Genomic DNA, 14,563 nt, shown 5'->3' with positions numbered 1-14,563 from the left:
CCGTTTTGAATTCTACCAGAAACAAATACAGTGAGTGACAAAAACTATCACAGTTATGTTTACAATATCATGTTATTTTCGTTTATTCATCAACATACCAGCTTCTAGATTGTATCATGTGTTCACAGATGTATCCGCTATTTTTTGGCTCATAATTTGATACTTAAATTACAACAGTTTTTGATTGCTGATGACGGTTTGCTACTATTTTGCAACCCAGTGTAGAAACAATGGTTGATCCTTGAGCAAATCGAATCTGTAACTTCTGCTTGTTTTACGTTTTCTAAAAATTCATCAATCCCTCAAATATTTCTGATTTTATAAGCAACGTTTTAAAATTTACTTAAAATAATAAATGTATTGTTTTTGTCAAAAGCGATGACCATTACACCAGCCACATTCACTTTGACAGCAGCTGCTCGTAGACGTTTTGTTGTGTATTTTTTAGTTGATTACCATCGGCATTTTCCGTAACAATTGGCACCGACAGAATGAGTGAAACCGACGGGATCCACATAGAATACGCAGACGAACAAGAATTGATTCGAGAATTTCGCCGGTTTATGAGTGATCCTGAAACAAGAGAAAAGGCTGCCAATTATCTTTACGAATCGCTGGTGGATGAAACCATCCTAGGGATCGCGTACGAAGTGCACCATGCCTTCAAGACGGGCTCCGGTGCAGCAGTGGAAGGCGAACCAGAGGACAGCAAACCGTACACGATCGTCGATCAACCGGATATGGACGTGTTCGGGTCGTCCAACACTAAAAAAGCTATAGACTGCCACTGTCCGAACTGCAATCGTATTGTAGCCGCGTCCAGATTTGCACCCCATCTGGAAAAGTGCATGGGTAAGATGGACTGGTTGTGCGTAATTGATGTATTCAGTATTTAATGCTCGCTGGAATATTACAGGCATGGGAAGAAACTCATCACGCATTGCGAGTAGACGTATAGCGAATACGCGTGACGTTGGTACCGGCAATTATTTCGGTGGCGACGAGGATGACGAAGACGATGCGGATTGGTCCGGTGAGAAGAGGAAAAAGAAGATCTCTCAAGTGCGTACTAATGGGAGTAAGAAAAATGGCAAAACCTCATGAAAGTAGGTGCACGTATGGGGTTGATAATGGTAGTGCTTCTGAGCATCTGCGTGCTGACCACATACATGCGCGATGTTATGGACTGAATGGACGGCAAACAGGCAACCCCTTACGGATGAAAGCGAATGTGGGATGCATTCCAAGCTTGAGTATTTGAACACAACCAACGGAACTATTGTAAACCCTCGTGTAAACTAAAATGTTCGGTTGAATCTCACCATAACGTTGTACTTGCACTTTGCCAAGGTAGCAATTATTGCCAAAAACAACCTTCACCTAAACCAAGCCACATATATTTGGGAAGGAATATATGCAAATGTTGTAATATGTTATGTGAAAACCCGTATATCCTATGAACGGCAGGTGCAAATGAATTGAACATAGCTTCCAATTTTCTGTATATCTTTACTACACACACCTAGGCTAGCCAAAATAAATAAATAATGTGAAATGATATCCACATACTCGCACTAGATTCTGTCTGCCGAGCGTACGAAGAGGTTTCCCTGTTGATGTTAATCTTTGATTGCAGTGAGTCGAATTATGTAAATAAAGCAAGATTTTCACAATGATAGAATCCATAACTGTAGTGCGTCAAGGCCTGAAATCATATATGATCAACTGGACTGCGCCCGATCTACTTTATCTATCGGGCGTGCAACGAATTCTCCCAACGTAAATATAGATCAAGTGCAGTTTATGTGTGTTTGCGTGTCGCCACCGCTCGGCCGTAAATTAATATCCAGAATTAATGTGTGTTTATTTTTAAGATCATTCGACCAGATGGACCGACAGACAGCTCCGACACGTCTCGCAAACCACGGAGTACATTTTGTTTACTTTTTTTTGCGTTTTGCGTTGGTTTCTCTCATTCGTCCAGCGTGCATAAAAAAACGGGGTTCGCGATCACACACAGTTCGATGCCGCAACGGCCGCTCTCTCGCGGTTTTATTATGGTTTCTCTCTCTCTCTCGCGCGCGCGCCCACCCCCAACTTAGGGGATGTTTGTTCGCGCGTCGTTCATTGCGCTTGTATTTCAAAGTTTTAAACAGCTCGGTGTAGTTTGATCCAGGCGCATACGCGGTTCGTTAGCTCGTTGCTATGGCTTCCGTATCCGGCATACTGTGCTGAAGTCAAGGGAAATATCGTCATGACGGTATGTGACATCTCCGGTTCAAGGTAAAAAGGAATCGGCCCTCCAGAACCGGTTTGTCTCAAAAATAAGTGCGATCGCCTGTTATTCATATCCGTGTGTTACCAACATGATTCATTCGAACGTGCCCATACGATGCTGTGTTTTGATGAGATCATAAGTTACTCGCCGAAGCATACGCAATGAGGTAATGCGTTATTTCTAAGTCACAGAGGAATGCATAGTTTAAATCCGTACGACCATCAAGGACGGGCCAGTTTTAATTTATTCATGGTGTGCAGCTGTGTTTATTGTTGATTTAGCAGGCTGTGCTGAATAATACGAAAACAGGAAAAATCAAACCGTTCGGCTGTATTCGTTTTGCTCGCACTAATTCAAAGCTTGCTAGTAGAGTGAAAATTGTACGGCACACGACTGGATCATGACCGTTCTGTGCTCTCATCATCGGATAGTTGAAAGGGAACCGTCCAAAGTTAATCCCCGCTGGAAATGTAAGTAAACGAATGCGTGCTAGTAATTAACTAATTTGTGCACCCCTTATCGTGTCTCTTTTTATCGCTTCGTTCCGTCCTTCCAGCATGTACCGTATTCTCACTGCTGCTGATAGTTTCCTCGTGTTTGGTGGTTAGTTTCAGTCTGCATGGGTTAATTGCAGACTACAAAAATCATTGCTTGCTTAAAGCAAACTTACATATCGTTGCGAAAACAGGCGACAATGGAACCATTCCCACCGGAGCGAACCAAACGGATGTTCAGTGTAATGTATTAAAGTGTGCCGGTTAAACGAAACAAGCATTAATTTATGTATACCTATCCTTGCATACCAACAGATGGAATTGACGAATATTGGACCAACTGGAACAGTGGAACCTATTGCGACACACTGAAAAATATGCCACTCTTTCAGGGAATATGTTGCACTATATGGCTAGCGATTTTCCTCATTCACGGTCCAGGAGGGTGAGTAGAAAGGAAGTGAGAGAATCCCACCTAGTGCACGTACCTTTCCATTCTATACCGAAACCTGTATTTGTTTCATCCTTATTTTACTTCTTTCCAGAATTCTACCACAACCGTGGCGTATAGTGTTTCCATCTCTCATATTTTTCCTGGGCTGCCTAATAGTGTCCCTGCTAACGGCAAGCTTCATTACCCAGGGACTTACCCATCTGTGTGCCGAATTTCAGAAAGTGGACTCACTTCAAGGTCTTAGCTGTGCGCGGTTAATCGTTTACTTTTCATTAGTTCAGGAAAACACAACGGCAGTGCAGGTGGATAAGAACTATTTCCTAACGCTTGTCTTTTCCTGGGTATGGTTCGGTGCTACCGTGTTTGGATTCTGCATAATACTCCTCCGGATCGTACTGATGCCCGACTTTGAACTGTTCCGCGTGGTGATTTCAATGCACGGAGGTCGCAAAGGTTTGTAGCCCGATGGATGGGCCACTGTAGCTTTATTTCTAACTCAACTCCATTCATGTTCCTCCTTTCCATTCACCTAGACCTTCCCATGCTGCCGGTAAAAGAACGTGCTAGTTGTGATAGTTCGGAACTATGATGTTTGATTTTTGGTGGATAAATTTGTTGAAGTGTACAGAGTGTCGTGGGAATATAAGAGTGATACTAAAAAAACACATATTGAATTAATTTTTCTCTTCGCTTAATTGATGCAGGTCGATCAGGTTTTACTGATCTCGTTTTAAAAAGATTTTGTAATCTTAAAGAAATAACATTAAATAAATATTTAGTCATCGCTTAAAGCAGTGATGTGCCGTCCGTTTCATACTCTTTGTATAGTGTTAAAATATACATAAAAAATTTAAAACAGATACGGAGTTGAAAAAAAGGACAGACCAAGGTAAGAGAAATCATTCAACGACATTATTTTTGGTTATTTATTAGTAGCGGCGCCTGTCGGACCGTTTCCTCTGTAGGAAGGACTGCTACGGCAAGCATAATCTAGAAGGTCGATACGCGAAGAAAACATTTTAAGTTTAAGCTAGGCTAACGGTTTTATTCTTATTTCTTTCTACAACCGTTAAGGGGGCTTGGCCAGAAGGAACCGTTGACCAGTTGTTCTTTTTTATTCCTCCATAAGCGAAAAACATCCTTGTCTTGATAAGATTTGAACAAAGGACGGTCTTGTAACTTACCATGTGACTGCCTATTTCATAATTCCCGCCAAAGAATACAACATTTAAACTAACCGCATATCACATGTTGTTAGCATGCTTTCTTCTAGGCAGATCCGTTAAATTTTAACCTCAAGCTATAGATATCAAATGTTTATTATTCCTTTTAATATTTTCAGAAACAATCAGTTATAAGCTCTTCTTTCCAAATATGCAAATTTTAGTAAAAAATATTTTATAAACTGTCAAAATGCAGTGCCGCTCGTCACTACCCGTGATGCCGGTGCGTGCTGTCAAGCTTTGTTGTGGCTGCGAAACAATTCCGCAACAACAATGTTTCCAGCTGTGCTCGTGCATTAATAACAGCAAAATACAACACACACACGCAATGAGTCTGAAAGGTAAAGATCATCATTAATTTCTGTGAGTATGGTGTGCTACATAACGCACAGAGAGACAATGGAAGGCTACTGCTATCTACAGCATAAGCACACTCAACAGGCGGCACGTAGAATTGATTATTTGTTTATCGTCAACGAGCTGATTAGTGCCACAAATGGATAGCCACATCCGCTGATAACGTGCCGTGTGGGTTATTGTTTGCACTGAATTTGCAACAAAGTGCCGGCGCATTACGGCTAGCGTTAGTTTTCTACCAGTACCCTCCTACATTTGACGTGCGTTCGTACGATATTTGCAATGAACCATTAAATCTTACCTCGAGGCGGCAGCATCACTGGCGGAAATCGTCACCACTACAAACCCGCCTGTATACGCGCTGGACGGAGAAAGATCGATGCTGCTTAGCGTGCGGGCCGCGAAGCCTTCGGTGGCTTTCCTTGGGAGTGTGGCACGGTCAAACGCGCGACGAGGTGGTAAAAGTGAAAGTACGATACATAGTCGCTTGCGATCCGGTTGAACGTTTGTGTGTTGGTCTAGACATCTCACGCAGCTGTTTTTACTACCATCTTGTGATCGTGGCTGTCGAGACAGACACGCGTTTGGCCCTTATTGGTTTGCAAGCAATAGACAACGTAACAGCAGTGGCTTAAATTTATCGACAAAAATTCATTGTTTGATTAGGTGCTTTCCATACTTGATCGTTCGCTGCGATCGTGCCAATCGATTGCACTAGTGTATGAAATTGTAATAAAAGGTGATCATTTTGAAACTAATTTGTTCATTTGTTTGAAAGTGTAGACCACCATTATGGACATTGCAAAATTGTACTAAACATCAGATAATCCCTAATTATTGTTGTATGTTCTTACGCTCTAGCCCTCCATCAACATGACGTACAACTTGGATGAATTAAAGAAACGTTCCGCGGTAGCGAATACCTCACACAACATTCGCAACAATCTACAACCCGCGCCCAAACATGAAAAAGTGCCGGAATCATCAAAAAACATCACGGACATCACCCGTACCCATCGGACAGCGTACGTAATCTTCTTCTCGCTGCTGCTGGATCTGCTTGCGTTCACGATGATACTGCCGCTGCTTCCATCCCTGCTCGAGTATTATCGGAAGAATGATAACCAGCTGTACGGCTATCTGGCGAACAGTATTAAGCAGTTCCAGGTGTGGATCGGTGCCCCGGAACGGTTCACCAGCGTCCTGTTCGGCGGTGCGCTCGGATCCATGTTTAGTTTCCTCCAGTTCTTGAGCAGCCCGATCGTCGGAGCGCTGTCCGATTATTACGGTCGTAAACCGCTCATGCTACTGTGCGCGGTAGGTGAAAGGTGAAAGCGATTGAACTCGCGAACCATTTTAACCGTTTGCTTTTTCGTTCGATTTTAGACCGGCATTGCAGCGTCGTACGGAATTTGGGCCTACTCGGAATCATTCCTGCTGTTTGTGATCGCACGTTTCGTCGGTGGGATCAGCAAGGGCAATGTTTCGCTCTGTATGGCCGTAATAACGGATGTTTCCAACCAGCAGAACCGTGGCAAAGCGATGGCTCTGGTAGGGATAGCGTTTTCGCTCGGTTTTATAGCGGGTCCAATGATCGGTGCTATGTTTTCACGCTTTTCGGACAAAACGGGTACGCTGTGGTTTTTCGCACCGGCCATGTTTGCGATGCTGCTGGCCGTTGCCGACATTCTGTTTCTGGCGGTGTGTATGAAGGAAACACTGCCGAAGGAGAAGCGATCGAACCGTATCATCAATTCGTTGTCGCATGCTATCGATCATATCAGTATTAGAGCGTTGTTTCGCTTTTCCGCGGTGGAAAATCTTTCCCAGAAGGATGTGCGCTCTCTACGGAGTTTGGGCGTAACGTACTTTCTGTACCTATTTCTGTACTCTGGCCTTGAGTTTACGGTGACATTTTTGATGTACCACAAATTTGGCTACACATCGATCGATCAAGCGAAAGTGTTCCTCACCACAGGTGCGTACAAGAACACGAAACATTAATTTTGTTTTATTAATATTAATTATTCTTCTAGGAGTGCTAATGGCATTACTGCAGGGTTCGGTTGTGCGCCGACTGCCCGATCGGTTGGTTAAAACTTCCGCAGTATTTGGACTGTATTTAATCATCCCGGCCTTCATCATTGTCGGTTTGGCGGAGTCTTCCCTTATGCTTTACTTGGGCATGATTTTATTTGCCATCTGTAAGAATTCTCTCTTGCCCTTTGGTGTATATAAAAGTAAGATTTATTTTAATGCTTTTTGGACGTTTTGTTTCAGCAACCGCCTTCGTTGTAACGTGCATGACCACAATCACATCAAAGTACGGTGATTTCCATCAGAAAGGTACCGTGCTGGGAGTGTTTCGATCACTGGGAGCGCTTGCACGTGCGGTCGGTCCGATTGTTGCGTCCGTAGCGTTCTGGGGTGTAGGTGCACGGGTCACTTACATTGCCGGAGGTATGCTGCTACTGTGGCCCGCACTAATGCTGCAGTACTTAAAGCTGTGAATTGTGTGAAATCCCACCGTAATTGCTGGTTGTCTTTTTTCCGTCTTTTGTATTGTTATATTATACATATATTTATGAAACAAATTATCCTTATTGATATTCTTACAGTATTCTGTAAAATTCCTTATCGACATGCTTTTATGTAAAAACAAAAGTCTTGTTGAGGTTTCGAATCTCCGATGTATTCGGGAAGTATTTTTCTAAAAAAAACATTATTAGATTCTGTATCGTAAGAAGATAATGTAGAACAGCAAATGTTAGGCAACACAGAGAGGAATAAAACAGTATTCAATGGATTAGTTAAAGAAAGTGTTGAATTTAAAAGGACAGAAACTATAGCAATATTGTAAAGAAAAAGATTAGCAATGTACAGTACTAATCAACACCGGCGATCATCATAAAAAGTTTACATTGATAAAGCAACACTTCGAAAAGATACATTTGAACATCACTTATAACAATGTGTTTTTATTTCTTATTAAGTACAATTACGAATGTATAAACCATTTTCAAAAATTAAGCGACATAGCAGTGTAAACACAGTTCATTGGTTTCCATTTGGTGAGAATGAATGAGGTGATTCTTTTTTCCATTTATAAATTAGTATCGAACTAAAAGATTTGAATGTAGCTTCGTTTTTACCTTCACTGTTGAGTATTTTAAGCTAACCACTACAAGTACGTATGAGATTGTTTGATGTTTTGGTGTAATGTGCGCGATTTTGTAAGCCACCCAGCCGTGTGTCCATGGTCAGCTGATGTAATACCATTTGCCCAGTACGGCAAGTGTTACCCCACCGAGCACAATGCTGCTGCGTTGCAATGCTGATGTACCGGAGCATATTCCATCTACCTCGATCATATGATCGATACAGCGGCAGCGCCCATGATAGCAACTCGTGTCCCGATCGATACAATTGTCGTTCACCTCACAGATTCCGTTCAAGTGTACCGAAGAAACACATTTCTGTAAGGAAAGTAAATAATGCTATTAAGCAGGGAAAAGATATGCGCTTCGCAGTTCGTTATACGTACAAATCCTGCCTCGTGGAATCGGCTAGCGCACGTACACCGGCCCGCAGTAATGCCATCCGTTCCGGTTGTAATGCGGCACTGCGAATGGGGAATGTTGTACAGACATTGAATGTTTTCCTCGCAGAGATCATAAATTTTGCTCGCAACTGCAACAAGAAAAAAAGCATAAAAGAACAATTTTAAATGCCGAATCAGAACCATTATAAAAGCATGGTACGTACTGGGCAAACAGCGATTCCGCATCTCGTTCAGCACGTGACTGACGCGACACGTACAGATCTCCTGTGCACAGCGCGAATTATCCGTCACGCATTCCTCATCCCGATAACACTGATCACCGAGTTTCGCATCGTGCAAACACCTGTTACGGTCCGTATTCGGATGTTTGCCCGGTGTACACACGCAGATCCCATCCCGACAGTACGTATCATTTCCGATGCAATTGTTCGTCAGCCGACAGTATTCGCCCAGAAAGCTCGTCTTGTAGCAACGTTTCTCCCGCTCGACGTAGTGCGCTCCATCCACGCATTGGCAGGAATTGTCACGGCATTCCGAATTGCCCGTACTCAGCGTATACTGGCACTGGTCGTTGTGTAGACAGTAGTCCCCAATATCGGTTGCCGCTGGTAGGATAAACAAACACGAGTGTATTAATGTGATGCCGCAGATATGTGATCGTAACACTGACCGCCCCCGCAAGACGCTTGGGTGTATGGTGTTAGTAAGCGTTAGCCAAACGGTGTTACCTCTTAAGCATCGACGCGTGTTATTACTGTCTGTCACGGCGAAGTAACCGGCCATGCACGAACAAACGCCATACTCGTGGACCGAGTTGTACCGTTCGCAGTACGCCTGCACCGGACATTCATCGTCCGTACGGCAAACGTTCGCCGTTCCTGTAGGGTAAGTATTTTATTTTTTATATTTTAAACTAAAATCAATTATTCTGACCAGTTCAATATAAGTATGGTACAAAGCATGATCGTTAACTGTTTACTTTTGCTGTAAGCTAACATGCGTTCGACTACTTCAATTCGAAGGGTTTTAACCTCGATCGTGGTGCGATCTTGCTTATGGCCGGGGTACAATTGCGTGTATTGCATTACGCGCCAAGATGCTTGAATCTCACGCACACCGTATGGAGGGTTCGTGATCATTGTTAAGGGATAACATAAAGCTTTTTCTTTCAATCTAATCTTTACGTGCCCCTAAACACGCTTCCGAAGTGCTTCCTTAGCCTCGATTCGATGTGGAGTTAATGCTTTAAATATCTTCCTCACTCATATACCCGTTTTTTAGTTCTGCTTTTTCCATTCCTTTTCGCTGCCCTCCCGTTCCTTGCTGAGAGCCAATCATTTTAAGCATAGCAGCATGCCGATGTTATGTAAATCGAGAATAATGAATCTCGTATCTACTTCATCCGAATGGTTCATACACTCCAGCACACATGGGTATCCACTTCCGTCCAACCCGTTTCTTCTTGCATTCAAATCGCCGGACTGTTACACCCCATCTTCAACCCTTTGCGCTCCGGCTCGGTAGATCGCTGAAAACGGAAGTACGCGAAGGCCATTTGCATCTGCCAGTACACACCTTTTTAAAGTGCAACCGAGAGGGCGCAGTCGTTACAGTGTTTCGGGTGTATCGATCAGTGCTCAAATGTGCGTTTTTATCCCATTTTTTTTTGCAGCTGCTGGTTACAGTTCGGTTAGTGAACCGTGAAGGCTACGAAACTAAGAAACTAGTACTTGGGTTGGGTTTTTATGCTAATGGGGCTCTTCTTCATCAAAGAAGCTTCATTTCACAATTGATCTAAATTCAATGTAGGTCAGATAAACTATTATAAATACCTAATGGAAAACTTTATTCTTCAAAGTTACTAAAACTAACAAGCATAATTCTATTCCTTTGTCCCATGACTGAAACGACCAGAATTCTCTTTAGGGTGTTCAAGAGCTAATACAAAATATATTGTTTCCTCTGTTTCCGCCCCCCCCTTACACCCCACCTAAGAAAGGAATCTTGATCGGTCGATTGACCGATTTATAATCAACCCTTAGGTTCGATCACTTATAATTTTATTGTTAGCCCATCCAATCAATTTCCACCGAAGTGCCAATCAATAATGATTAATGCATAACCGTGGCACAAATCGGTTTTTTTTTGGCTGTTGAAATTTATGCTGTGATAGCCCATCCCGTGATAACACACCCCCAATACACACACACACACGAATGCAGTCATATCGGAACCATATTACATGCCCAAATCGCATGCGGTTTTTTTGATAGATCTGTCTCTGCTTAGTCGCCTGTCCACTGCACCTCTTTCGATGGATTTAGTTTTTTTTTCTATTTGCGTAGCACACACTCGATCGTGTTTTTGTTAGTCACATATTTGGTCACACCATTAAAACGAACGTTATCATCATTTTACAACGCAATCTACTTGTTTCCGAGGTTATTACTGTACTGAATTTTTGTACCATTTTCACAACAACGCAACGTCGTTGAGATCACTCGATCGATCAAACAAATGCGAAACGGCAAAAGCATGCACACACACACAAACACTGAGGGTCAACACAACAAAACAACAAACCCGCTCGCCACTTACGCCGTATAAACGTTTGACACTGCACAACACTGCTGATGGTGGCCAGTAGCAAGAGCACAGCAACGCCGACCGTCATCCATCGTAGACTTCCGGGCGTCGTCGTCGTCGTCGTCCGTTTGTACCGACCGGTTGCATCGATCGCGCACATGGTCCACACGTCCATTGCTACGGCACGGTATGATCGCGTAGCACCGACAACATTACGCCCCGGAATCGAATAGCACACTGATCCACATTTTCTCTTTTTGCGGCCCCGGTCATCGGAACCCATGGTACGAAAAAAAAAACCAGCGGGGAGGGAAAAGGAAAGGAGAAGATTAGGGGGATTTGGGATAGGGAGCGTTGGTAGGTGAGGCGGGTGAATTTGCCTTCTACTGTTGGTGCAGCAACAACGATTGGGGTGGAAGCGCAAGAGTAAAACCACCCCAAAAAAAAAACCAACCCCTCGATGCTGCGCACTAAACAACAATGGAACGTGATGGAATTGCGCGGTCAATCTGTTTTTTTTTGTGAGTTTCCCTCCCCTGTTTCCTCAACCTTCCTGTGGTGCGCTGCTGTATTTCTCATTCCGATTCATTGGTCTTCTCCATTGTGTGTGGTGGAACTATGGTAAAACAAAATTGTTCTAGCTGATGGTATTTAATTTGCGAATATGGCTGGAGAATTTATTATTTTGTTTAAAATAATAGTTATGTCTAAAGTGGGGCTTTCTTTCTTTTCCTTACCTCTTTAAATACATCTCTGTTAGATCGTGCCTTCCATATGCATTTGTTTAGTTTTAATTTAACCACGTAATCGGCAAGACTATCCTTTCAGATTCAAATTCAATCCAAGATCTTCTAACCACTAGGAGCCCTGCAGCCCTTTCTTGGGGATGCTCTAAATCAATTTCGAGTTCAACGATTTGTATCCAATACTGGATTCTTTCCATGGAATTCACCTTGGAAAAAAGGTCGAAATAGGTGAAGAATTTGAACATCAACTTATGTAAAATGGTTCTAACATTCATTTCAACTAAAAAAAATTGGAAATTTGAAAACTCGAAATTTGAAAATTCTTAAGCAATTTAAAAAATCATAAAGAGTTTTTCTACTTAAATCAACATATACAAGCAAGTCATTACGCTGGTTAACATAGTTTTACTAATGCCGAAAAATGCCAATTGTAAAACTAAAGAAAAATCGCTTACCATCTGTTTTGCAACGCTTGATCTTACCTTAATCTTATCGTGATCTTTTCCTTGCTCGTAGCATCTAATATGAATTTCAAAAGAGAAGAATAATTCAATAATCCTCTCTTGAGTAAATTATTACGCTTTATGTAATTTAATCAGCTTTCATGTACGAAATTTCCATTCTGTCCTAACGTTACCAAGGTGTTGAACCATAGTGACTGTGGCCTCCCCCCCCCAAAACCAGTCGGTACGGGAAAGGGGCAACGAGTTTTCACGGTGCAATCAATCGACAATTACATCGCTTCGGGGCTTGGCCGAGGAAAAACTCGAAACAGTACAGTTGTTGATACAGACGGATTTGGAACTTTGGAGGTTCCCCGACCTTCACCCCCCAACCCTCCCGGTGGCTTACCAAGTTTTGTGGATGCCAGCGCATGAATCTCACCACCCGTTCAACCTCGAAAATGATGAACCACTGGCAAACGCCAGCATGCCATTGTCTTTTTTTTATTTCCCCAACACAACAACAGCATGAAGAAACACAAAACGCAAACGCAAGATGAAAATGGAAAATACAGAGAGAGAGAGAGAGAGAGAAGCTAAAAACAAACGGTTGAAAAGCAAAAACATACGCACGGTAACGCTTACGCGTGGAATCGGGGTTGTGCGGTATGGGAACTAAACGGAAGCTGGACGATTTTAAATAAAAACTAAACAGCAAAAGAAAAATTACATAATCACATTGCCAATGAATTGGCTGACAACTTTTCTAACTTTTGTTTTGTGCGGCCCCATTAAAAGCACATTGAATTGGCGAGTGGTTTTAATTAGCTTTTGTTAGACAAAGTATAATCAGCGATCCGAATTGTGGGTTAAATAGATCAGTTTGTTCAAACCAGCTGACATGAATGACAATAACGTGGGAATGCTACTATTACCATGTAAAAGCGTTAATTAATGTAGGGAAATTTGAAATTATACACCAATTATGCAACGGTGAAAGCGTCTGGTAATAGCGGGAATTCGAAGCCAAAAGTTTATTCAACTTCAACTTAAATAATTAAGTAAAGTTGACAAAGTTTTTTGAAATGCAATACAAAACAAAGATTCATACATTTAAATATTAAATTTAAATAAAAATATTACGAAATGATCGATTGAACAAGATGATGACTGGAGCAAATTTCGTACATTTCATCATTACGTTCGATAAGTTGCTGTGGGCACGATCAGGATGTTGCACGCTTACATGAATGCTACAACACCTTCCATGTAATCATTAGACGATCCTTCAATGTACTTATTTACTGAAATTCAATTACCTTTATACCCCGATTAGACGAGGACCAGCACACATTACGGATGTTGGTGATTAAGCGACTGTCAATCGAACGGGATCGAAAGGCGTACCTTTTGGGTAGCCTCGGCCGTACAAAACAACAACGCTAATGAGCCACTTTACAAAAAAAACCATCGAGTTGGACGTGGAACCGAGGAAGCCGGCTGCTCTACATTGCCCATCGGGTGTGCGATTTATCAACGGTTGATTATGATAAGCGTAGCTTTCGATAACATCATCCTTTTTCGGTCGATGGTGATTCGTTGACTTCTGTAAAACGGTTGATGACTGTAGCCTGGAAGAAACGAACCGATCAATTAGCTGTGTTCGGTGAAGAAAGACCCCCGTTTCCCTTCACCTTTTTGGGACTGAAACGCTTTTTTGGGGCAAAGGTTGGTATCGCAGCGACACAGAAGCTAATAATGCAACGCTCAACAGGTGGTACTACAACGTGCTTCAGTGGGACGTTTTAGTGATGCCGTTCCAGACCAGACCAGGCAAAGGTAATTGTGTACCACCGAACGGTAAACAGTTTCCAAATCGATACGAATGATAACGATCAATAGGCCGATAGGCGATGAAGAATTTTGTGTGGGGAAACATCAAAAAACCATGGACATCGATTAGTTATCAAAACGTGCACCATCCGATCCGGGAAGATTGTTTATTGGCGGGTGGGACGATTTTAATCATGCCGTTTGATGAGCTAGACTTCATAATTTTGTGGCCCCCGAGTGTTCAGTTTCTTCCTCGAAACGAAACAAATTTATTGACGTCAACTGTTAATGCTTGCCAATCGGTACAAACTGGTGAAGTAAATGGATTACAATCCAAACTGTAGTCTTTGATCCGTGCGTTGATCAAAACCGCATCGATGATACACCCCGATAGGAGTGTGATTTATTAGAATCATACCGGTCGCTTGCCGTCCCCTGTTATCGCAAGGTGTAGTCCAGCCGATGACGTTTAATGGCGATCAATTATTGAGCAAAGGTCAGCCTGAGTGTAGCGTGCCTCAAGGAATTTCGCAATCGCTGATTTGTCGGGCGAATGGGGCGAATAATACAAAACGCGTAACGCGTTA

The 14,563-nt window shown here is 42.6% G+C and overlaps 3 protein-coding genes across 7 annotated transcripts; 2 read left to right on the top strand and 1 right to left on the bottom strand.

Annotated features, from left to right (window-relative positions):
- The first annotated feature begins 364 nt into the window (after positions 1-364).
- On the top strand, positions 365-1,568 carry LOC125763130 (SAGA-associated factor 11 homolog). The gene is made up of 2 exons (XM_049425968.1): positions 365-852; positions 917-1,568. Exons 1-2 carry the CDS (start codon positions 492-494, stop codon positions 1,102-1,104), a joined length of 549 nt encoding a protein of 182 aa, XP_049281925.1. The 5' UTR covers positions 365-491; the 3' UTR covers positions 1,105-1,568.
- Positions 1,569-1,795: 227 nt separating this feature from the next.
- On the top strand, positions 1,796-7,762 carry LOC125763081 (major facilitator superfamily domain-containing protein 10). Of its 4 annotated transcripts, XM_049425883.1 has the most exons (8): positions 1,796-2,748; positions 2,835-3,014; positions 3,088-3,217; positions 3,318-3,618; positions 5,668-6,123; positions 6,193-6,784; positions 6,843-7,010; positions 7,087-7,762. In XM_049425883.1, the coding sequence occupies exons 1-8, from the start codon at positions 2,679-2,681 to the stop codon at positions 7,314-7,316; spliced, it is 2,127 nt and encodes a 708-aa protein (XP_049281840.1). In that variant the 5' UTR covers positions 1,796-2,678; the 3' UTR covers positions 7,317-7,762. The 4 variants fall into 4 exon arrangements, with proteins under 4 accessions (XP_049281840.1, XP_049281837.1, XP_049281839.1 ...); XM_049425880.1 differs by lacking the exons at positions 1,796-2,748; positions 2,835-3,014; positions 3,088-3,217; positions 3,318-3,618 and adding an exon at positions 4,674-4,790 and having other exon boundaries at positions 7,087-7,620; XM_049425882.1 differs by lacking the exons at positions 1,796-2,748; positions 2,835-3,014; positions 3,088-3,217; positions 3,318-3,618 and adding an exon at positions 5,174-5,276 and having other exon boundaries at positions 7,087-7,620.
- Positions 7,753-11,354, bottom strand: LOC125763090 (prion-like-(Q/N-rich) domain-bearing protein 25). 2 transcript variants are annotated; one of them, XM_049425904.1, is made up of 5 exons: positions 10,967-11,354; positions 9,097-9,246; positions 8,572-8,973; positions 8,351-8,496; positions 7,753-8,282 (listed from the first exon to the last, which is right to left on the bottom strand). In XM_049425904.1, the coding sequence occupies exons 1-5, from the start codon at positions 11,235-11,237 to the stop codon at positions 8,067-8,069; spliced, it is 1,185 nt and encodes a 394-aa protein (XP_049281861.1). In that variant the 5' UTR covers positions 11,238-11,354; the 3' UTR covers positions 7,753-8,066. The 2 variants fall into 2 exon arrangements, with proteins under 2 accessions (XP_049281861.1, XP_049281862.1); XM_049425905.1 differs by lacking the exon at positions 9,097-9,246 and having other exon boundaries at positions 10,967-11,353.
- Positions 11,355-14,563: the final 3,209 nt, after the last annotated feature.

This window comes from Anopheles funestus, chromosome 2RL (genome assembly GCF_943734845.2).
Source record: "Anopheles funestus chromosome 2RL, idAnoFuneDA-416_04, whole genome shotgun sequence".
NCBI lineage: Eukaryota > Metazoa > Arthropoda > Insecta > Diptera > Culicidae > Anopheles > Anopheles funestus.
This window is presented reverse-complemented; position numbering and strand designations above follow the sequence as displayed.